Genomic DNA, 25,955 nt, shown 5'->3' on the forward strand with positions numbered 1-25,955 from the left:
TTAGCAAGTAAGACTGAATGGGAACAACCAAAATGGAAATCAGTGATTAAAAGAAACTAATTGTGAAGAACGCGAGACACACATGAATGCTCTCAGTCCACTCACATGAGCTCGATTACATCAATGGTGATTAAGTCAGAGAAAGAAATTAATTGTGAGATTTAAAAAGCAGTAAAGATGAGCAGTGGTGGGCTGGTGAAGTCTGAAAGTGGCGGCTGTAAAAAAGAATTTGCCAGAGGGAAGGAGCGAACGTAGTCCTATAGAGGGTTCGAGAGGGAAAGGAGGTTCTAAAACAAGTAGGGAAACCTTGACTTGAACTCTGGTCTCTTAGTTCAGTGGATGTATGGATGGCCATATACCCATGAGGTGAAATCTCGTTTACTTCTACATAACGCTGCAAGCTCAGTACCAGGTACCTTCTATGCTATGTTGTAGACGCTCCTGTTTATTTGAGGCACTGGTGAGGCTTCTAGAACACAGTGCCTCTAGGCACCTCTTGACTAGTCATTCATGCCCAGTTTTACATACCGGGCCTACTAGTTCCCCTCATTTTGTAAGCTCACCTAATACTGGCAAGTAAGGGTACTGAAAGGTGTAGAACGTACAGGAAGATAATGTGGTCATGTACATACCTGCATATCAAGGGAGCACAAAGAGTTCAACAGACTTAAACTAGTAATCCAGGTTCGCAGAGCACGATATAGGATCATGGCTCTTCTATTTACATTTGCCAGCTCATGTGCAGCATTGTTTGTGTTACTGCCCGATAGTCACTAAATCCCTGAACATTGGCAATATTTTTAAATCCAGAATCGCGACCCTTGATCTTTGGCCACAATGCCTGATACAGTCTATTCTGGGGTCAGGAATGGAAAAGGGTTTGCTTGATTGTTTTGGTTTAACATACAATTATTGCCTGATGCACTCAAGTATTTTCTGTGTTTAGAATGTTTCTTTGGCGTGTCTGTCCTGTATTTTGTGTGTGTTGCACTCAGTATATGTGTCTATATCTGTTGTGCATGCTCTGCTTTTCTGGCAAATTGTACCCTTGGTCCCTCTCTGGCAACCTACTAAAGCCCCAGTAACCATGGACAGCATACACTCTTCCTGACGCCAATACACGAAATAACAGACACAAACTGTGCCCACTCCCGATCATGTGTTCAAAAGGACTCTATACCCGAATAGCCACCAGCCAGGGTCAAAGCATCTAGATTAGTTGTTATTGCAGGATGAAGTATCAACAATTTTTGAACTCAGATTTTACGCCTTGCGAGGGGCTGGGAGCCTCACTTTTGCCTGGGATTCAGTTGTCTAGCTCAGTTTTTTCAATTAACACTGGAGTGTAAACAGAGCACTACTGAAAGAAATGTAAAATGATCTAATCCCAGAATCCACTTTGTGCTCCATTCAATCAGCAAATGTAGCACTTTTACAGTTAGAATAACTGACGGAGCTCCTGTGGTAATTGTCAGTCACTTAAAGTCTTAAACGCTTAAGCTGTGCCCAGCTCAATCACACGTTTGTGCACTGGGGTACTGAATATAGGTGAAACGCATGCCCAGTCAGTCTGTGTCCACTCGAGAGATGGAGGTGACCGAAATGCAGGTCAACGATGGAATCCATCTCACAGCACTGGACTCTGCAGAGTTCCATCAAAGAGGGGAGGGGATGTGGAGTAACGACCACAGCTGCCGACTTTAGAGTTTGGAAACCAGGGGGCATATGTATCAAACGATTTTGTATTCGCAAACGCTGCGAATCGCAAAAAAACAGCATTTGCGAATACAAAATCGCAAAACGCGATGTGTGTGACATTTTCGCATCGCATTATTAAGGAATCGCTAATTTTGCGATTCCTTAATTTTGCGTAAGCATTTAAGGAATCGCAAATTGCGATTCCTTAAATGCTATGTAACACGCACCCAAGTTGTGTGAATTCTCCTTAAGAAATCGCAAATTACCACCATCTTCAAGTTGGTGTTAATTTGCGATTTCTTTGAAAAATGCAATTTTTGGCATTTTTCAAAGTGCCATGTGGCGCACATACATGCCCTTAGGGCATGTATGTGCGCCATATGTGCACACATGTTCATTTTAGGGGTGCATCACGGTGTCATCATGACACCCTTGCACCTTTGAAATTATTCTCAATTTGCGATTAGCAAATTGCAATTCGCAATTTGAGAATTACTTCCCATTCATTCCTGTGGGCCTCCTGGCCCATAGGAATGAATGGGAAGGTATTCCTTAATTGCGATTTCGCAATTTGCTAATCGCAATTAAGGAATATTAAGAATTCGCAAAATATGTGCGAATTTTTAAATACATCCCGTTTTGCAATTCTCAAATAGCGATTCTCAAAAAATTGCTATTTGAGAATCGTAAATACGGTTTTTGATACATATGCCCCCAGGTTCCTGTCCCAGCGGCAGCCCAACATCCTGTGATTCTGGCCAAATCACTTAATCCTCCCTGTGCCTACCAAAAATTAATGTGTCCTTGTATAATGTAACTCGTGCTCATTTTGATCTCGGGCTAAATAAAACTGCAAAAAACAAAAAAAACACGTACTGGGACAATATACATTCTCAAGCGCTCATCTTCCCACCTGCATAAGCGTCACAAAGCTTGCTGGCTCCACCCCACCCTATGACAAGTTGTGAAAGAGTGGGGTGAGTGAGACTGCAGTCCCTGATTGACATGTCCATACATACACATGGGTATTCCCAGCAGTGGGCAGGAGGTCTGTCTCAATTGAGTCAGTTACAGGATTTCATTCCATCTTTCCATGGTAGTAAGTCCATTAGGGATCGAATTGCATTGGGAAATCCATTTACATTCCACGTGTGAGAAAATAGCACCCAAGTGCTTTCCTCTAGGAGGTTTTTGTACAAACTAAATCACTTGGCTGAACACGTCATCTGCAAAATGATTAGTTGATACATTGGGTAGGTGCGTACATCATTGAGGGGATATTTAGAGACTTTGCAGTGGACCCTACTCCTCTTCTGGCTGATGAGGAATCAGATTTCTTTTTAGAAGACTGCCCAATATAAGACCTCACAGGCACTTAAAGGAATAAACAACACTGGTGAAGTTACACTTTGAAAAAAATCAAATAATGCACAGCAATATGATATTCTAACACCTTAGGGTTGGTTGTGCAATTAAAAGGGAGAGTGTGTAAAAAACAGCCTGGCCAACTGTATCCAGGAAGCTGAGGTGAGCGAGATTTATATTGTGGGATACTGTAGTATTCGGAGGTCGGAGGTGCAAGGAACGGATTGCAATCGCTCCAGAGACTTAGTATGCTCTTTGATTTATTCTGGTCCATCTGTAAGCAAAGGTTTCTAGTGACCTGGATGTAAACTAGACCTCTCCCAGTGTAGTCTTGGAATCTTGAAATCTTTTCTCTTGAATTACGTCTGTCAGCTCTGGCATCTCTGTTCAAGTTGTAAATTCAAGGATGAACATTCGCACTAGTAGTAATCATCAGTTAGACTGGTCATGGGTTCTGCCTGGCTGACATTCCCCATAGAGATCCTCTTACTAACCACCCTGACTTCCATTAGGTCTAAAGTTCCCCCTTTTTCATGCCTTTCCGGGGGATTGTTGTACCCACGATTCTTCTTCCTATCCATTAATGTGTCTTACTTCCTTCTCCCTACCATAAATAGGGAGTGGAGCCACAAGTTCTACTGAGACCTAAGATACTTTTCGAACCTACTTACTCGATCTACCACCCATGCACAAGCATCTGTTGCAGCACGTAAATCTCGCTGGTATGCCCAGGGCAGTGGTGCCCAGAAAAAGAGAGACTTGAGCAATTAGGGGAGGGATTGCGTGAGTGGGGAGCAGTGAGTGCCCCATGAAACAGCACTGTGGAAAAAAGATGTGCATGAAGATGCTTGGTGCCACATAAAACTGCACTGCAGTTGTGCTCTGAGGAGGCACTGCTGCAAGGGCTTAAAGGGAGCGCCATAAGTTCCATGTCTTTGGGACACCGTTTAAAAAGGATGGTTTTCACATACTGTCTTTTCTGCACAGTCTGGTGTTTTTCGATCTTCTTATCTGAAGAGTCCTCCTGGAATCGGCCTTCTGCCAGGTAAGGTGCTGCTTTGGTACTTACAGCCTTTATATGTGACGTCATACACTGACGCAGGCCTGCAAAGTTGGCCAGTGAGGTCCTTAAAGGACAGGACCATTTGGTCTCATTGCTTTAGTCCTTTGATAAGGTGGGACACGCCATGCATTGATTCCTGTAGAGGTATGTGCTTCATGTTGGGACACGGGAGAGTATGACATTACCGGTCTTCAAGTAGGAGAGGCCGAGGTAATTGACTCATTGTCAAGTTTGTTTCAAATAGGTGGGCATCTATTTTGAGCAGGAGTGATAGTTAACCCCATGTTGTCTGGGTCTTCATTGCAACTTGGATTTTTATGCAACATTTGTGTTTGATGAATCTAATGAATTTGGTACTTTCTGAGAGTTAGGTGAGTGGCGCCTTCCATGTTAATGGTTCAGGTTGCTGAGCTTGTAAAGGAGTCTAACTTGTCTCTTATTACTGGTGATAAGTAAGAATGTTGTACTTGTCAGTTTTATATTGAAGTAGGGCGTAATATCCATATTTGGTTGAGACCACATTTTTATTCAAATTAATTTGTATTTTTCAGGGAAACTTCCTTAAGGAGGCTAAATATAATGTGATAGAGCATTGTTCTTAGGGGTGTGCTGCAAATCAATGGAAGTGTCTGATATCTGACACTTGCCATTTGGACTCCTATAGGCCAGTGACATATAAGTCATCAAACAATGACGTCCAGTGATAAAGAGGCTTGTTCAGCACTATACAAATCTGAATGGTTGATGTTTATCTGAAGTTTAACCTTAGCAATGCTCAAAGTAGACAAAGTACACTGATGTGCCCATGGATAGCTTTACCACTCTTTCCGTAGTCACTTGATTCTGAAACTTCCTTCAAAGATCCCATGAGGAAGAAGCTGCAAAATCTCAGATTTCTATTGAGTTTTTGTTGTAGAATTAAGTCAAACCTACCAACTTCCAATATGTGGAACTGTCAGACATAAATGATAGAAGCATTTTTCCCTCTTATCTACATGTTCACCTCTCTGAAGGGTATCCTTTATTCAACTGTTCACCTCCTCACAGATCAAACGAAATGCAGTCACATCACCCCTTAACAAAGCTTTTCGGGCTTCTGTGGCTGGCTCACATACATGAGCTCTGAAACAGGGTTGACATACTCTTACACATCCGCCAGAAAGCTGTGGACTTCCGTGGTTGGCAAGGTGGTGAGTCCGGGTGGGCAAGTGAGTCTGCCCACAGGTCTCAGAATAAAAATAAGTGTACCTCCCCACTTCCACTGCTGGGCAGAGCCAAGAATGGATTCTTCCAGTCAGGTCATCTCCTGTGGGCTGGGTCACGGACAAAGAGGCAGTTTAAGAAACTGACTACCCGGCAACTCCTTACAACAGAAAGACTAACTATTTCAGGGCCAACTAGCCAGAATGCACCAAACAGGCACCATTACCTTCATGGAATAATGTATTCTTTCTGGGTGGAGAATGGGGTGGTGGGGTCTGCTAAAGCGGGTGGCAATTTAGCCAAAGAGAAGAGGGGACCACAGGGATCGGAGAGTCCTAATGGATCAAGGACCTATCAAGAATGTGGTTGAGCGAGGGGGGGGGGGAGGTTGAGCAAGGGCTCACATCCTATTTTAAGAGAAACAGACTTTCAGTAGGGGAGAAGGTGGGAACTGGACAGGATATGCTCTTACTAGGCCTTTCTCTCTTACAGGGAGTATAGTACTTTACTCTTAGCCTTGGAGGATGTGAAAACCGGTTTATAAATCAAGCCCCAATATTGCCCCAAACTCTGAGATGCCACCATGAAGTTCTCCAGGGAAAAGTGGAGAAATGTTAAACCTGAAGGTTACTATATATATATTGGTCTTTAATGAACTTGAAAACAGCCCTGTTCCATGATGAAATGTGAAGTGGATAGGAGATATAACTGAAAATAACACATTTTACTGTAAGTTGTTTGTGGCTACTGTGTTGTTAAGCCCATGGCTCCCATATAAGTGCACATGAAGTTCAAAACATACTGCTTGCTATTCAGAACTGTCAGAAAGAAGCAGTTGGATTGACTGGTGAACACATCCTCTATTTGGCCTCTGCACCACATGCAGCACTGCATTGGCCAGAAAGAAGTTTCAAAGTGTAAACAGAGAAGACCAAAATGTATATGTTCCCATTTCCCTCTGAAAAAAACCCTCTCCATCTTTACATCAATTCATTAAGAACTCAAGGTTAATTTTGTCAGACAGTATCTTGCTGCATGCAAGTGACAATCAACTGACCTTACTTGTTTCTCCCATCTGAGTTAATGCACTCTTGTGCACTTCTAAGCAACCTATGATGAACATCCTTCCCCCATGCTTTGTGTTTGGTATATCCAAGTGTGAGAAATTGAGTTGTTGGTTGAGGGGGTGTGAGCCCTTCTCAAGCAACAGCCACATCCTTATCATAGTGCACCACAAACCCTCTGGTAGCTTGGCACAAATGCAGTCAGGTTTAACTTTGAGGCAATGAGTAAAGCATTTATGTAGCACAGAAACAGCGATGAAGTGAAAACACAACACAAGAAAAATCTCACACCAATTAAAAAGAAAATACAGTAAAATGTTATAAATTATTTAACACCAAAACAACAAAAATCCATTCAGTAGCACCAGAGATATGAAATTTCAAAGATTTATGGTAAGTATAGTGTCTAAAAGAACCTCTTATGGTTATCTGGTTGTGCGAGACTGGGTGAAAGTCACAAGTTCAGGCCATGGGCATCGATTTACCAAAATGCCAGGGGTGGTGGAAGAGACATCACACACCATTTGACCTTTACTTTGAGTCACACACACACATGCTGAAACATACACACACATTTACACACTCACACTCACCTACAAGCATGCATACAACATACATTTAAAGGCATATTTTTCTTGCGTTAGCTGTCAGATAGGGTCATATTCCAGCTAATTATACGCAATTTTTATTACACTAATAATAAATAATATTATTCAATATTTTTGTAATAAAAATATGACAGAAAGCCCTGACAATGGAGATCCAAACAGCGTCCATTATTGTGAGCTGCTCATGAGTTTCAGGCACTGATTTTGCCACCTCTGAGGCCAGAGGTCGCAAAGGCAGTGCTACCAGGGGTAGCAAGGGGTAAGCCAAGGGTCGCAGCTGCAAGCACTGGCGACCGCTAAATGATGTCCATGGTTCAGGCTGGCTGTGATGGAGCACGGGCAGGATACAGGGGCCAGGTTAGTCCTTCTTAAAAAGTTTCCATCTTGAGTCCAGCACGGAGAGTCAAGTTCACGGTGGAGGAGCCTGTGAAGTGCAGGGAGAGCATCGCTGATAGTCACTGCTGTAGAGCTAAAAGTAGGCTGGGCATTGCAGACGGTCGCCGCTGTAGAACAAATATCTTGTTGGGCGGTGCAGACGGTCATTGCTGGAATTTCGCGTTGGCAGTCACCATGGGCTATCAATGCCATAGTGCAAAGTGCAGATCTCACATTGCTGGTCATCGCTTTCGGTCACTGTAGTGCAAGAAGTTTGGTTCACTGAAGCTTTGTGGTGGCAATCGGTGTGGGCGGCAAGATCGTAGCACGAATGGGCCTGTTCGTGGTCGCAAACAACCTTAAACTTCAGTATTTCTCCTTTACTTCTAGAAGAAGCTCAACTGTTGCCATGCCAAGGGGTCCAGGACCTAGAGGGCAGCTCTAGGGGATTAGGAACTCACTCCAAAAGAGGCCAGCAGGGTGGCCCAGGCAGGTCCGGCTGCAGGTCCAGGCAGGTCCAGTGCAGCAGGTCAGCAGGGTAGTTGCGGAGAGGTCTCTGGAGCTTGTTGTGTCCTTGTATCTCAGAATAGGAGGTCAGTCGACTGACCATTGGAGTCACTGAAACCTGGGATGAAGGGCGAAGGTCCAGTCTTCCTTCTCAGACAGCAGGGCAGGCCACAAGCAGCAAGGCATCCTCTGGCATCAGGGCAGTCCTTCCTCTGTAGTATCCCCAGGTTCACAAGTGTAGTAAGGAGTGGGTCTGAGGGTCCCATGTTTATACCTACTGCTCACTTTGAAGTGGAAGTAACTTCGGGAGTCTTCCCCCTACAGAAGTGTCGGGAATTTCCTACCTCCCTCCACTGATCCCAGTCTCTCTTCAGGCACAATAGGCTAGTGCAAAGTCCTTTGTGTGTGAGCTGAGGCAGTGTCTTTGAAGAGCAAGTGTGACAGGTGACACCGCCGACCCTCTCATCAACTCAGGATGACCCATCCTGCCAACACCCAAACCGTCTATTGTGTGACTGTCTAGGTACAGTTGGCAGTTGGCTTTGTGAATTTCTCCCAGTCATATGACCCAGGAAACAGGCTGCAGGCACTAAATGGTTATCACAAAAAAATTTCAACTTTCTAAAAGTGCCATTTTCAGAACTGTGACTTAATATATGACTTTGCCGTTGAAGAGGATTTTAAATTACAATTATGTGAACACCAGACAAGGCATTCCTACCTGTTCCCAATGGTATCATATGGGAGGGGTAGGCCTTGCAATAATGGAAAACATAATTGTGAGTTGTTCACTACCAGAACACGTAAAACCAAAAAGTATATGTCCAACTTTTTAAATACAGCGCATCCTGTCTTATGAGATGGTTAGGGCCTACCCTAGGGGTGACTTATGTGTACTAAAAAGGAAGGTTTGGGCCTGGCAAAAGATTTTATCCAACATCTTTAGTTTACACCTAGTTCGTATATTTTTTACATATCTTCTAGATTGATGGTAAGGTAAAGGAGATAATGACGTGCATTGCCTTTTCTAAGACTCTTGGAATTTGTAGTTTCCCCTGGGCATTGAAGACCCTACGTTGGGGTAAGGTTGTGAGCTGGTCTTACAATTAAGTAAAGAAATGCTTTTAGTATTACCTCACATTTGCAGTCTCACAACATCACACTAGCATGCAATGCTGCGTAAGCATTATATATATTGTTACTTATGTCTTCCTTATAATTAAGGCATCTTAAACAATCATTTATGTATCCACAGATATTTATGAACTAAACGTTAGGTTAGAGGTAGACATAGGTCACCCTAACAGCGAGGAAATTCCTAGTACAACATTGCCACATAAGGAGCCCGTTTGTTTGTCCTGAAGAATGCTGCAGACTCAGTAGAGCCACAGGCAGACACATGACGACTGTAACATTAGTGACGGGGTAATAGTTCCCCTAATCCCCACATCTCAAAGATTAATACCAAGTAATGTGTCTGATGATTAAATGTAATCTGGGATGCTACATTGGTTTTTAAAACTCACTACTCACGCGGCACCCCCCCCCCCAAAAAAAAACTAGAAGTGCCTCCCTGTCTTCAGGTGTGGGCCTGCTCTCTATCAAACCGGGTTTTTAGAGGGTGAGGGCTGTCCTATGATGAAGCATGACACCTGGTGGTGTGTGAGGACAGCTCATCACATTTTTAGGTTGAGCATTCGAGACCTCTTGTATATACTTTAGCATATACGTATTATATATTTATATGTGTAGTGGGCTCTGAAGATCAGCCCTAGGACTTGTCTGCTTCCGCTTAGGGACTTTTTTTCTCTTCAACTGCCTCTATTTAACTGTCTTGATATAAAACGACCAGCAGAGGTCAGTAAAATAAAAGAATTGCTTTCTGCTGAGGGACTTTCTTTTTTTAATTTTCTGTTCAACTGCCTCTATTCAACTGTCTTGATAGAAAACGTCCAGCAGAGGTCAGTAAAATACCAGAATCACTTTAGCATTCTCTAGATTCCAGTCCATAGAAATTGTTTTCCACGAGCACCCGTAGACAGTAATATTTTTTTTAAATCTTGTATTTTCAGTGATATGACCACCAAAGGCCCTGACTTTATATTAAAACAGAGCTTTGGACTATACCATTTCCCGCTGAAAGGCAATATTTCTCTCCATGTGTTCCCATAGCTGGCGTGTCACGCAGTTTGGCGCTTACTTTCCCTCCATGCTAAAGAACAGTAGATGTTTCAGCACCCAGACTAAAGTGCTGCATAGCTAAATACATATAAGGTCCCAAAGGCAAGACCGATTGCATTGCAAATGCTTGTTTGATATGCCCAGCTCTCCTATCCAGTAGTGCTACTAGGGACACTGCAATGTAACGTAATTGACTATATTTCTCAGGTAGCTAAAATTGTGTGTACACTTTCAGTGCCTACCACTCCTCCTCTCCCTGCTGTGTGAGCTGCAACATGGCCCCACCCGCCCTACACTCTGCGGACTGGAAGTGAAAAATAAAATTACAATAAAATAGTTTAATTGTCATTTAATTTTTCTTTTGTCTGCTACCTTTCAGCAGTGGGGTGACGCTCCTCCACCGTAGTGAAGGAGACGCCCCTGCCGCACGTATAAGTATAGGCAAAACATAAATGTTCTACTACGTTTTGTAATACAAGCGTACTACAAAGTGCAGTTTCAAAATCTGTCCAGTTGCGTTCTATAAACATAGAGAGTGTGTATCTGAAATTCATCAAATGGGGATCATGGAGCATTCCTTGTACATATCTCCCTCCATCAGGTCAGGAGCTGTTAGTCCAGGGCTGGAATTGCCACCTTGCCATGTCTCCTGCATTTTGATGTAGGCAAACGCAACTACTTGGCCAGTGATCCATCTTGAGGCTACACATTGTCAACATTTCTTTGCAATATAATTGTGATTTAGGCTTGCTAGTATTCATTTTGAACTCTGGATGTTGAGAAATACTAAACACAGGATCGTGCAAATAGAAGTGATCAGTGGCTGACTGCAACTCAACCAAGCAGAAGGCTTTCTATGGATGAGAGAATCCAGTTGTCCATAAAAATTAAATTAGGTGTTCAGTGGATCACCTTTTATTTTTGTGCACTAATAATCTGTTACTGGTATCTACTAACTTCAACGCCCCTATTAAAATATCTGCTTCATGTACACTCAATGTGTTTGGGAATTTTAACCTGTGCGCCAAAGTTTTCAGATTCTAAAATACAATTTTCTTTTCTGTTGTGGACAATCTCACCTCATCACACTTCCAGAAGAGGTAATCTTCAACTTTGTTCCAATCAATTGTTAGATTTTTTCTTTATACATGAAACATCCTAAAGACAGAACTGACAGTGTGTGGTGACCAGTTTAATCCTGCTGACGTCACCGCTCAAAATCCCATGGTGACAGAAGCAACTTCGCACACCTTTTCATAATTCTCTATCATCATTGACATGAGGGGAAGTGACTCATGCAACAGTGGATGCAGACGAGGAACCATTGTGCATTCGTAATTGATTGTTTTTTAAAATTGGGAGATGCAGCACGCGGATAAACGGATTAATAGCGAGTAAAAACACTAGCTATTGAAATTAGTAAAGTGAAAGTTATACTTAGTTCTGTACGATCAGCAGACACAGTTGTTAAATTGCAGTCGTTGCAAGGCAGCTAAAAGGGACTGCGAAGTAGTAAAATGGGAATAGCAAATGCTACTCGTAACTGTTTCTAAATTTCACTCTGTTCTAATCTTGTTCCGCACTAGGTCTATTTGCTGAAAGAAATCTAGATCTGCCGTTTTACTTCCTGTGCAAGTCAAGGTACATTGCATGAGAAATTGACAGGCTTGCATCCGGTGGGACTTCAAGCAGCTGTCTCCTCATAGGACGCGTCAGAGGTGTCTGTAGAGCAAGATGTGCTGGCTAATGTGCAGCGTCTTTCAAAGGCTCTTGTAGAAACCATTTGTCAGTCAAGCACCCATCTTGTATGTGGCTCAGCAGCGCAACTACACCTTTTTAGAGAGTGCTAAACGAGTGCATGTTTAACTATACATTCACTTTGTGCAATATGGATGCATACAATATGGATAACTACAGGAAACTGCTCATGTCCCACAGAAATGCAGCTGCATTAGCTATGTAACCCCTATTAAAAACTGAAAGGAGTATCTAAAACATAGTACACTGTGGGGCTTTGCTCAGATTTCATTGTTGCATTCTAGTGGCCCCAATGAGCCTGGGGACTATACCACTGTGCCATGGTGGGCGGCCTAAATCACCTTTCATTGTCATGTGCTTTACTGACTATATAGATCCCTAGTCCCTTCTCCTGCAGACTTCTTTTTTCTTGTCATATGTTTTATATAAGCAGGTTTCTGTGTTACCAGTAGTTTTTTCTGGTCCTGCTTCCAACAGACAGTTGCACCCAGTTTCACTAGTCTCTTTGCTTCCAGGGAAGATTGTCGTTAATGGGTTGCCCAGTTGTTCTATTGAGGGTTCCACTATGATCACGCGTGTAAATGTCATTTGCCATTTGCATTCACATGCTGCCAGGGGCACTGCAATAGCATAGGTGTCCACATAGTAGGCCTTTCCATGATAGTTATAGGGCAGTTGCTGTCAGGTTCTTACTCCAAAACTGATGGGCTCTGCAGTTCCCTAGTCTCGTTCCAAGTCGCTTCCATGAGTCATTGGCCTTCATACTCCCACAGTCTGATTTGCCATCAAGGAGGTAGCTGTAGCGTTCATCTGTCTCTCATTGTCATGTCTGTTTATCATTTTGTGCTCCTCTGTGCTCATGGTATTTGGGGTTAAGTGCTCTGTAAAGCTCAGTCTTCAGGGACTTGCTGTATTTTGATATGCATCGACTTAGTGGCGTAGCAAGGTCAGGTGGTACCCGGTGCGGAAAATTTCTTATCACCCCCGGCTTGACAAAATGGCAAAAATGAGTCTTTAAAACACATATTTTTGCCATTTTGTCACCCCCTCCTCAGTGATGACACTTGTCACCTATGGCTTGACAAAATGGCAAAAATATGTGTTTAAAACACATATTTTTGCTATTTTGTCACCCCCCTCAGTGATGACACCCGGGGCAGCTCGCACCCACCGCACACCCCTTCCTACGCCACTGCATCTACTGTGCCATATGCACCCACTTATTGGTTCACTGGCGCTAGCACAAGAGGTATTACATCATCAGTGGTGGGGGACCATGCAGACTTTGGACACAGAGCAAAGAGGTATTTCAGTGACAAGTGGGCGGGGGAAGCTTCAGAAAATGTGACCATGTCCTTTACAGGCCAATCCTAATGGGCTCCTCAACATAAGCCAGTGTAAGGGCTAGAGTATGCAGTTTCGTCACACACAGGAAGAAGATACCAATTGCAGTCCCTGGAACTGGGAGAATGGGAATCGCAGCCATCTTTCCCAAGCCCCATAATTCCCTCTCCAGGATCATAAGTGGCAATCACTAATCTCTCTCTGCACGCAGTGTTAGTATTCTTTTCTAATATGCATGTTGGTGAGATACCATCGTCAGTATGCAAAAACAATCCCATATGTCACTGCAGAATTAAAATTGAGAGCATCATTGCAGTCTTGTTTGTATTTGCTTCTGTTGTCAGCTGGAAGTGTTGAGTGGTCTTTCACTGATGATGAGGTGTAGTCTGTTTATACAAAGTTCATTTCTACCTTTGGGAAATGAAAGGTGCCATTCACCATGCTCGCATGCAGTAGTATGAATTAAGATGAGTCTTCATATTGTGCAGTTGGTGTCCCTAGTTATTATCATCATGCCATGCAAGATCCTGTGGCTTCATATTTTTGTGGTCATCTAGTATAAATCCTCCCCGAGTATCTGTCTTTTGAAAATTGTGCGGTCAGCCTCTTCTATGAAGGCAAACTGATTTTTCTGCTAGACAGTAGTATCTTTTAAAAAAACAATTCCACAAATGTTTGCAGTGCTCAATTCTCACTTTCCATGATGTTCACTTTGTCTTCTAGGATGTTGAGCCTCCTTTCACTTCAGTACCTCTGCTCGACTTTGTATTAGTTCTAGGCCAGGTTGCCAAGTCTACATTTTTATGCGTTCTACTTGTGTCCACTTGTCGAGATATTTCATTGCATATGTCCTGAAAATGGCAAGAAGTGCAGACCTTCTGGTCGTGTCTTCACTGTTGCCAATAACCCAGACCCCGTGGCTTCTGGGGTCAGGTTCAGGGGCATCAGTTGACCCTGCTCTGAAACCATTCTTCTTTCTATGACCCTTGTCTGTGTTGCACATTCTATGATCTGCAAAGCTTCATGATTCAGTTTGTGTGAAGGAGATCAGCAGACAATGCAACAGTGTATGCTGAAATCTGCCATCTTCTTTTTATGAGATGTGGGAGGAGCAGAGCCAAGACACGCCCTTTCCTCATCATGTTATTTTCCTGCCTTGCTCCTTTCAATATTAGATTTAAAGAAGCGACCTTTGGGCTGTTCTTGAACTAATACACATATTTATTTATGTTTATTTTTATGCATGTGTGATTTATACAGCGCATGGCTGCCCAAGGGCTTGCCAGCGCTACAGAGAGAGGACGCAGTGTGAAGGCTTAGTGTAGAGGAGGGAACTTAAGGAAACAGCCACGTCTTGAGTTTTTCCTGAAACTTCTCTCTTCTCTGGTCAGTCTCAGTTCCTTGGTCGTAGAGTTACCTTGCTTTGGAGTAAGGTGTGAGAATGATATCCCTCCACATCTAGATCTCTTTATCCTTAAGGTGTTAATGAGGTAGTCGGATGAGGACCAGAGAGATCTATTAGGGACATATGGGGTGACCATGGTTTTTAACAGGGCTGGAACCCTATCACACATGGCTCTGTGAGCTAGACATAGAGCTTTGAACCTGACCCTTGATTGGATGGGGAGCCAGTGCAGCTTTTTCAATGAGGATCTTACTGACTCCTGTCTATGGATCTTCAGGAGCATCCTTGCTGCAGCGTTCTGGACAACTTGTAGCCTGTCAGTCACATATATGGGGTAACACAGATACAGGGAATTGCCGTAGTCCCGTCTTGAGGTCACTGGGGCCTGGACCACTGTTCTCCATGTCTGTTCTGGGATGAGGCTCAAGATCTTACGGATCATCCGCTTGCTGCCAAAACAAACAGGATCGTTTTGTGGCTTGAGTTTCCACAGAAAGGTTGTGGTCTAGCCACAGCCCCAGGTTTTTTATGAAAGACTTTGGAATGGGGGGCACCCCAGTCCTCTGGCCAGCTGATCCTTGACCACGGCCCTGGGATGTTGTCCAGGAACATCAGGGCAGTTTTGTCACCGTTCAGTTTTAGATTGAAATTAGCCATCCATTTGGCTAACTTTTCCAAGCATGGCACCAGCTGAAGATGATTAGAGTTAACTTCCTCCGACACTGAGAATACCAATTGGGTATCGTCGGCGTAGGACACAATGGTGAATCCGAACTCCTGGTCAATTTGTACTAGAGGAGTCAGGTAAACATTAAACAGGGTCGAGCTGAGTGCTGAGCCTTGAGGTACTCCATGTGGAGCCAGAAAGGTGTCAGAGAAATTGGCCAATTCCATGCATTTAAACGACCTTTCGCTTAGAAAGGAGTTGACCCAAATTTTGGCTTTGCCCTGTATACCGATGTTGCCTAGTCTCTGAGTTAGGATATTGTGGTCCACGGTGTCGAACGCCGCACTTAGGTCTAAAAGGAGAATGGCGGCAGAGCACCCTTGGTCCAGTATAATTTTTAGTTTACCTGTTATTATGAAAAGGGCTGACTCTGTTCTATGTCCTGGACGGAACCCCATTTGTATCTGGTGCAGGATGTTGTTTTCCTCCAGGACCTGCGAGATGATGCTGTTGACATGCTTTTCTGCAACTTTCCCCTGAATGGGTAGGAGTGATATGAGGCAGAAATTTCCCAATACCGATGGATCTAGTTGGGGTTTCTTAAGCAGAGGCTTCACGATAGCGTGTTTCCACGTCTTGGGGACTGTCCCAGTTTAACTGATACAACAACCAGGAACCTTATTGAGAAAACAGTGTGCATTAACTATATGATCATAATATTCTGTTCCATCTGTAAAATACGATGTTAATTAAAACCTTTTTATTTTTCTGTTATGTTTTCAGCGCAGTAGAAGAAAATGCCTGATGTGCAGTTGCTACACTGTTGCCCTAAAGAAAGTGACCACCAGCTGCATGGTAAGCGAAGATCAAACTTGGAAGGTTTCCTCTGTCGTCCTTGTGACTTCCAGTTGCTGCCTAATATACTATAATTATCTAGTAGTTGCTAGAAAATGATAGAAGCACTTTATCTGATGTTACATTATGCAGATTTGTAGAGCGCACTATCACCAGGGAGTGTATCCAAGTGCTGGGCAGGTGTGAGTCTAGACTCACCTAGGGCCTGGTGGGACTACTTGAAAAGCCAGGCCTTCAGCTTCTTGTGGAATCAAGAAGTGAGGAAGAGACTCTTATGTGTAGTGGCAGGTCGTTTCACACTTTCACACAGTGATGTAGGAAAAGAATTGACTGCCAGATCTGGTTTTCCTTACGCATGGGATTTGGGCAAGATGATTTGATGACGTCAAGCAGTGAAAAACATAGCCTAAAATTCTTATGTTAGATTTAATATGACAGAGACCAAGGGGTGGCTCCCCCAGAATTCATAAATGACCTTTACTTTCTAACACCCTATGCTCAAAAAGTACCTACGTTTCAACTTTGGGGATGAGGATAAAAGTGAGTTTATTATCCTCCATTCTAAATGGATATTAAAACGAATTTGATTACAGACTTCACAAGCTACATCAGATGTCCCCAGTACTTCGAGGAGTATACTGATTCTTGTTTATGTTCTAAATTATATTCAACATTGTGGCAGTAGTCAACAGAGACTACATCAGCAGGATTTTGTATTAATTACATAACTGAAAAATCCTACCTGAGATGAGTCTGCAACTGAGTGCCCACAGTGAGAGCTGGAAGTTCAAAGAAGGGAAATCGGACTTTTCTCACCCCCCCTGTGCGCTACAGCATTTCGCCATCCCAACGGGATTGGAGAAGTGATAATTAGGCTTGTTACATATGTGTGCCTCTATTGGAGTATACATTGCTGCTACACAAGCATTTCCCATGAGCATTGTAACTACAGTTTCCCTTAGTGCATTTCAGGTACCTTGTCTATTTTCCTACACAGGCCCTTCTCATCCATCTTCCCCACTGGTCCCACTAGTCTGCTGGGGCTTATTTAAGCTAGTGTGTGTTTGTTTAATGTTTTCTGACAACTGGGCTGCCTTTGACGTGTCTTGCATATACTTATGCCACTAAAGCAGTGTTTGCAGTATTTTTGCAGTCAGCAGGCCAGACCTCTCTGGCCCCCATAGCTACCTACCATCCAGTCCTACATCAGAGTTCATCTAGAAGCCCCTCATCTCTCCCTTTTCTTTAGTGTCTGGGTCAGTGTCCTTCTCTTCCTCGCATCAGAGTGATACTTTGTCACACTTTAGCTGCTGTATTCCCCACTTATCTCTCATCTACCCAGTGGCCATGTGGATTAATGGTAGAGAAAGGTTTAGTTCAGCAATAGTTCAGCAGAAAGTTGGGCCCAATTAGAGCTGCCCAGCGGGGAAGCAGTTTCTCTGTGTGTGTTCTTGGTGCTCTTAGAAGATTGGAATCTCCCAGTGATGGCACTGGTCTCTCTGTCCACCCATTCTGATAACATCTTAAAAGTCTATTAGGCAATGCAGGTGACAACCTTCATTGCTGATGAAATGATACTCATCTTTTAGCTCAGAATGTATGTCCAAGCAGATATTTCAGTTCAGATACCATTGCTTCTTACTTTCTTGTTAGACAAATGAGTAATACAATGGGAAAATGCAGGTTTAGTCTTCATTAAAACAGAGGCACATGTGCTAAGGGAGCAAGTTGCTAATGCCTGGGTCTACTTCTTGAAAAGTATGAGGCATATTTGATGGGCCTTGGAGAGTTTGCTGCAGAGGATGTTAAATGCTCTTGGGGGACAAGATCCAGATACAGAGGAGGGTATCCGGGGAGGATGAGCGAGCAGAGAACACTGGAGTTATCCCCACTCACAAAGAGAATAATTTTGATAAAGTAGCAAAACCTCATTTGATCTCCACAAAGGCACTCTGTATAACTTTTCAGTTGGGCCTAAATGGTCTATCATTGCTCACCCATGAATTCTGTACATTTATGTGTAATTTACCTAGAAATATGGATTTTGTCATGACATGTTATGCATTCTGGATTTTGCTGTGTATGCCTATGGTGTTAGTGAGGTAAAATAGAACCACTGTTAGTAGGAGATTCCCCATGTTATTTGGAAGAGCTCATTATTGCTGGGACTGAACTTGTAACAGCTAATGTTCGGTGGGGTGGTTCGTCTGTGCTTTAGAGTTGTAACTTTTATAAATAAACCCATTTAAACCTACATTCAACAGTGTACCATGTGTCATCACAAATCTATGATCTTGCTGGCATGGCCCTTGGTGAATTTTGACTAAATTTCAGCTATCCCTTGGAGGGTGGCAGTTGTTCTTATTTTATGATTTATGAATTGATACTATGACCAAACCTCACCTGGTCTTGAATTGTTGCTATAACATCTCTGGTCCCTAAATACTCAGTGGTCTTGCACATGACCCTACACTTTTTTTTTTTACTTGAGTCCTTTTTCCTGTAATATAGACCAAAAATAGTTTTGTTAAAGCCCTGACTCCTCCAGAGAGTACATTAATCTTGTTAACTCACTCTAATGTCTTCTACCCCTTTCTCTACCCATTAAAATATTAGAAAAACCCGTTCACATACTATGTAGAGGTAAATCACCTGCTACATTATAGTCAGTCTGAATTTAGGCTTTAAGTAAAGACTTTCCTTTGGCAAACATCAGAGAGGATGCCCTCATCATCCCAGGTGAAGGTCAAAAAGCAGCTTCAATACTCCTGAAGGAATTGATGAAGATATCTGAAAGTACCCTAGAGTCTATTTCTTCTCAGAATTCAGCCAGCAGGTTTGCATTGGATTGAGAGAAGGCTCTACCCAAACAGTGCAAATCAGATTCCACAGATATCCTCAGCATCTTCGCTGTTGTTTAACAGTTATATTCAACCTTTGGTGCTTGTGCTAGAACAAAATTGGGTAACTTCCAAATGTATATATCTGACTGGAATATGTACAGGGGTCCTGGGTGAACATTATCATGTTGCCTACCATTGAGTAAGAGAAAGTTTACTCTGTTGAAACAGAGCCAAATGTTGTTGTGGAATCCATCATCCCTCCCGCCCTCCCACCATTCAACTGGCAACTAACAATATTGGAGAAAGCCAAGAAAGTGGGAATTATCTTCGACACAAGCCTCTCTTTGTTCAAAAAACATTTTGTTCAGGGGCATTACAAACAATAATGCAAGGTATAGAAAATCATCACCATTTTTCAGAGTGCTTATTGGTTAAAATTGATGAAGGGCCTGATGGTGGGACACCTAGATTAAACATCCAGTGGATTTTGAAAAAGCTCATAGTTATTCTATGCTGTGGAATTTCTCAATCATGCTGTCACACTGAAGGGCATCCTGGCTCTAACAAGAGAAATAACCTAGTGGGGTCTAGATTGAAAGAGTAGAGGACTACTGTAAACTTAACCTTTTCAGAGATTTGTGGAAAGTTAGATGATCCTCAGTGAGTCTAACAGACAATGGCAATAAAAACCTTGACTATTTCTTCAGTTTGTAACTGCAATTTTTCAAACCAATAATGTAGACGGATAAGAGAGTTTATTAATAAATATTTAATAACATTGTATATTGCAGCCAATAATTTGATTATTAAGAATAGTTGTATGTTGTCACCACTCGATCACAGCTCTGATGTACTGTCCCATCTCACTTACTTTTGGAGAACCATTTATGTTTATTGATTATTTGTTTTACTTCTACATAAACATTTTGATGACTGGATTTATATGCCTGACTGTGAGTTTCCTAGGACCATTGACGCTTTTGCGAATGCAGTCTAAGATCCCTGACTCAGTGCTATCAGTATGCAGTAAATTGTCTGAAGGAACCACTATCGCTTTTACAGCATAGTTAATCCTATGGTAGCATGTACTATGGCCACGTTACGGCCGTAACACATGCTCCCATAGGGAAATGTTAGAATGCGACCAAACAGTGTTTAGTTGCATCCGTAGATCGTCGGCCTCGTTTATGAGAAGGTGTTAGGCTGAAGCAATTCCACCAGAAATCGTAATTGGCCCATCAGTGGTAATCTGAGTGTTTGATGAGAGGGAAGGAAAAAAAACGAAATTACAGAATGATGGGGCATTGATGGTAGGGTTCACCAGTGACTGGGCTAGTCTGAAGTATGTTTTTTGACGATCAGTATTTCATTTTTTTCTGTATTGAATTTTAAATAGTTGTGACTCATCCAGCAGATTATTAGAATTAGACTGTTCTGAAAATTGGTGCAATTGTTAGGATATTGACCAGTTGGAGCAAGATTTAAAAGTCAGCAACCAAAAAGAAAATTAGCTTGACGGGGGAGAGACATTACATTGATGGGCATAGAGGTGAGAAATGAGCCTTAAGTGACAGCGTACGTTTTCTAAAGCCAGAGTGGAAGGTTGGAAGATAGATGGCCTTGGAGCGATCATTTAGCTAGTCAGCAATAGTGGCCAGAGCTATGTTTAGAACTCTGGCATGGTGTAGACCTGATACAAAAATGTTGTGCGATTTCACATCTATGGGTGAGGACAGGCAAAGTAACATAAGAGCTCCCGAGCCCCCATGATATAATAAGAGCCATGGACATCCAGGATGTGGGAGCAAGGGCTGTTTCTGCACTGTGCAGTCGATGGGAAGCTACCTGTGTGGCATCAAGAATGGATTCCAGGAAGGAAGACAGCTGGGAATACATTTTTTTTTCAAGGATTTTAATTAAAACAGTACAGTGATATGGATCAAAAATTGCCTAAGGTGACTAATTCGCAGATGGTTTCCTTAATAGTGGGATGACAAGCAGTTGTTTCCAGTCAAAGATTACAGACAACTTAACCATAGAAAGATTGCAGACATATGTTAGAGTTGATACAATTGCCATTGCCAGGAGGTGGAACTCATAGGCAGTGTATGGATCAAGAGAGAAGCTTCTGAGAATGGGAGAGTGTGGGAAGAAGCTAGATCAAGAGTATGGATGAGTGGTTAGTCCATGGTAGAGTTGAGGGTCTGCACACAATCTACCGAGTCTTGTTGGGTAAAAGGAAGGTCTATGGTAGGCATATGTGTGGAGCCGGTCATGTGTTGGATTAGGTCAAAAGCTGCACTTGAGTTGACGAAACAGAATGTTTGTAGGCAAGCAGAATTTTCTGCTCTAATGTTGAAACCTCGTAAGAGGAGACAATGAGAGTAGCCAAGCTGGACTGGAGACAGAAACTCAACTAATACATTCCCATCATTTTTAGCTGAGCCAGGAAAATAATATGCTAGAATGTAGGTAAGTGAACAAGTAGGATCAATGGAGAATTTAAGGCCAGTCAGCTCAGCATGTGGAAAGGGATCAAGAGTCATACATACCATTAGTTAACCCAATAAAATGACTGGGGATTAAGATATCCCCAGTTTTGTTGAGCAGAGGGAGAAATCATGGCCAATTAGGGTGCAAATGTGTCATGAGTCCAGGACTTGGTGATAAATAAGAGATACAGACGTGCTACTTGACTGCTATTATGGATGTCCAGGCAATGCTTAGGGAGGGACCACTCATTATTTGACAAACATACCAATTGAGAGACACATAAGTAAGTGTGATCTTACTTAACTGTACAAGCAGTAATAGAGCTCATTGATGGTAGTGAGGCTGATCAGAGATGAGGGTGCAAATTTGTGGCAGAGGGAAACGTGGATTTGAGGAGAGAAGGTCTGTGCTTGAGTAAGCAAGATGAGGTCAACTTACTATGTTAACTGACAAAACTCCTGCTGCATGGTTGGAGTTTGCTTATGGCAGTGTTGTTGCCAGTCAGATATGGGCTTTCTTTAGGCACTACTTTAGTGTACCACCCTGCATGTGGGAACGTTATAAAACCCCTGCACATCTTCTGAAATAAGGCGCATGGGCAGAGACAACTACATCAGAGAAGAAAATCAAAGAAAGACTAGCAACAAAAGAAACACAAAGGGAACCCAACTTCTCCTGGTGCAACGAGATCGAGCATTCCCTTGCACCTAATAGGAACCCAAAAGTAATTAAAACAATTGAGAGGAAAGTAGAAGCAAACAACAAGATTGAATTAAATAACATCTTTCACATAGCACAAGCATAAATTAAGTTGAACCAGGATATGGTGGCCAGGCTCGCCCAACAAGAACACAAAATGTGGTGCGTGGGAAATAAATCAGGCAACCTTACCCTCTACAGAGCAAGAGCACCTTGTTACTGGAAAACATATATTTCTAGAACATTTTCAATTACTTGTACTGTGAGCTAAGGATTAATAAAACTGCTTCAGCATAACCACGTATTAAAATGAGGGTAAGACGCGATGTGAACATGATATGAGATTAATATGCTGCAGATGCTTATTGCATGCTTTAGCATACTTTTTTACCTTGAGTTTTTTAAAGACACTAATGGCGATATCATATGACTTGCGTCTTGAACCAAGTGCATGTTGAGCAAGTATAATCGAGGAGAGACTAAAAAAAGCAAAAATACAGGTGTGTTTGTTATTTGCTGATACATACGTGTGCAGTTTGGTCACCCATATATATACATTACAGATTCATTGGGACGATTAACAGTAGTCCTGAAAATTGGAGATGTGCGAACTAACAATTTAACTGAGGGTGTCGATCTGGAGCTGAGCCTGGCTTGGATCTAAGAGCCCGTGCACAAGCAGAGCCTTGACAACATTTGGCATGTAAATCATGTACACACATCTTGTAAAAATATGATAAAGGTTCTCCACAATGCAAAATAGTATATGATTTACCTTAATACATTACTGTATTGAGAAGTATTTATTAAAATTGATAGTTTCCAAACATGACATTAGACACATTTATGCCTCCCCCAGCCCTGTCTACAATGCCACTAGTGAAGTAAGAGGCAAGTCAATTGGTTTGTTCATCCTACACGTGGCCTACATTATTATTAAATATGGAGTAATATTGTAATCCATTAAATCAAAAACAGGATGTTTTGTATAGCGCACATCCTGAACTCACGTATCTGTATCATAATATTGTAATTGCATTTATATAGCGCTTACTACCCCTAATGAGGCGTCAAAGCTCTTTTTGGAGAGTAGCACGCTGCTCCAAAACCCAAAAAGGATTAATGATGAATTAGTATAGGGAAATATGAAATTTATTTGAGTGGCGGACATGTGGGTGATATTTGGGTTGAAAAGGATAGTGGAGGGACAGAAGAGGGAAGGGTTTGCATTTATAAACAGCTTGGTACCCTTGATGAGGCATCAAAGCGCTACTCCGGAACCCAAACAGAATTAGTGGTGAATTAGTATATGGAAATATGAAATTAATTTGAGTGGTGGACATGTGAGTCTAGGGTCTAGAAAGGGTTTATTTGGAGATGATAGCCGCAGGAGCAGGTTTGGGATGAGTAGGTACCAAGGGAGCTAAACCCACCAGTGGGGGTATCACTGCATGTGAAATAAAATATTTGCCTAGGATCATACTGTTTAATTAAGTGGGGAAGCTGGCACTCATTCCAGGTATTCTGTTTTCACATTGTGCGGCTCAGACAATATTTGGATATCTCTTTCCCTCGTGCGTTTTTCATCGAAGGTCACTGCTTTGTGGTCAATTCTTGGCACAAGAAGTTAGAGCGTGGGTAGCAGGCAGAAGCCACATGAAAACTCAGCTCGTTTTTGGCTTTAGGGTCCAAAAAGACCTCGTGCTGAGCCAGAGCCAGGCATCTGACTTAACCTGGCTCGATTTTTTTCCCTGGCTTGCCCACCTCTATGAAATAGATGTGGAAAAATGAGCATTTCATGTTTCCGCCAGCAATTTGCCTGCCTTTCAACATTTTACGGGATGACAAAACACTTCCATGTAAACGAACAAAAATATGCACAAAACATCGATTTCCATTTGCATCTAATTTTCTGTAGTAGACATACTCCTGTGGCCTGTCTGCTGGAAGTACAGGTGTAGGTGTAGCAACAATCTGCATATGCAAATACAGCTTTTAGTAAAATGTTAAGCTCAGTGAAAATATGTTTACATTTGATGTAAACACTCTCATTGCACTCCTTGAAAGAATGGTGTTGTAACGAACCATGTTTCCATTCTTACTCCATCTTATTTAGGAGTAAATGTACCTGTGGAAACAGAGTAGAACAATATAGGAGGCAATCATGGCTGTATTGACGTTCACCCCATTCCTAATGACCACTTTCCTGCCCCTAACCTTCATTTACAAGTCAGGACTGCCCACTTCTGGATTTTCTATTGTCATCATTTCAAACTGTGGAAGTAAATGTCGGCAAATCTTAATTCCTCGAATTTGGATCTGCCATATAAACCAACAAATGTTACATTTTGCACCACAAGCCTTAAATTATGCGCGACTCGTAAAATTCCAGCACTTTTGCAAACCACTGTTTGCACGGGTTTTGGAATTATGAGTATGTGTGATACGGTGCCGGGTTAGCCTGGAAGGAACTCCCGCTTGACATTAGTGCCACCAACTCAGTCTAAGAAACTGAAAGCTTGGCTCTTCAAATAGGCCTCAGCACCCCCCCCCCCCCCCCCCCCCGCCCCGCTTCCCACCCCCTACCCTCCCAGGTGAGATGTGCGCTTTATAAATACACTTAACATGACATATGGTAGAAAACTGGATTTTTCACCGGATACATTTCGGAAGCTTAAACCTGACAAAATGTACCTGGTGAAGCAGACGTTGTAAATATGAAGTGTTGTAAGCACCAAAACCCCCATGTTATACCCCATTTGTAGAGGAAAACGCGTAACTACCATTAACTACTGCAACTGATAAATGACAAACCACAGGGAAGAATTATTTATTGAATGTCAAAACAGCAATACAGTTATCACCAAGTTATAATTAAGGCCGTAGTGTAACTGAGACGAGCTAAAAAGTTGTCAGTTGGGCCTGTTGTGTTTTTGCATATTTTATACTTGAGGGAATTTCCTGTGCTGTCTCAAAGGGGCCGTCTGAAAAATCCTATGGAACTGTGGTGAAAGTGCACGCATTCTTACTTTATCATGTAGTCAAATACATTTACCTGTACTTTTCAGCACATATAAAATCCACTTGAAAATACAGGTTTAGGCACTGGTTACCATTTTTCAGAGCAGTGTAGAAAGGAGAGACATTTTAGTAAAAAATTATAATAAACTAAAACCAACAATGATTTAAAATATAATCTATTTTTTGCTAATCTTAAATTACATAAAAGGTAACTGTGCAGTATTGTCCTATGTTGTCATCCTCGTGATTTGGTGACATCATAAACCACCTGGCCTGAGGCCAGTGGTTAGTAAATGTCACTAGAACTGCAAGATGGTATTAATGCGTCTACAATAATTAAAAAATAATGTTTATTTCCTTTTGTTTTAGCTAGCTTAACTAGGCCATAAATTTAACTCACTGAGCATTTGCCTGTTTGCACTGACAACCATTTTAAAGTTGCAGAAGAACATGTGGCTTCTAAAATTGCATGAGGAAGTTTCTTACATGCATGTTACCCTTCTGTGTTTTTCCTTTTCATAAAGTAATCAAAATGGGATTCATTTCATGATGTTGTTTTGTTGTACTGAATAAAGTGTATTTATCTGTGTGCCTTAAGAAGAAGCCATGTTGAGATGTTCACATGTGTTCCAATATGCAATGGTGCTGTTGTATAAGCTACAAGTAAAATTCATTAATTTCTAAATGGTTTTATTGCTCGGTCTGCTTCAATAGTGCAATATAATTTCCCTTGGTTGTAGGGTATTGGGTATTTTACATTTATTCACCATTTAAGCATATCCTAAAGTAAAATATTTCAGGTATCA

At 42.2% G+C, this 25,955-nt stretch overlaps 1 protein-coding gene across 1 annotated transcript in view; it reads left to right on the forward strand.

The window, feature by feature from the left end:
• The window catches only part of CCDC178 (coiled-coil domain containing 178), a 1,033,935-nt gene that overhangs the window by 35,696 nt on the left and 972,284 nt on the right, over positions 1-25,955 (forward strand). The window contains exon 2 of the mRNA XM_085605687.1: positions 16,022-16,093. Coding sequence (XP_085461813.1) covers positions 16,036-16,093 — 58 coding nt within the window. The 5' untranslated portion in view covers positions 16,022-16,035. The remainder of the gene's footprint in view (positions 1-16,021; positions 16,094-25,955) is intronic.

The sequence above is a fragment of the Triturus cristatus genome, chromosome 5_1 (assembly GCF_964204655.1).
Source record: "Triturus cristatus chromosome 5_1, aTriCri1.1, whole genome shotgun sequence".
NCBI lineage: Eukaryota > Metazoa > Chordata > Amphibia > Caudata > Salamandridae > Triturus > Triturus cristatus.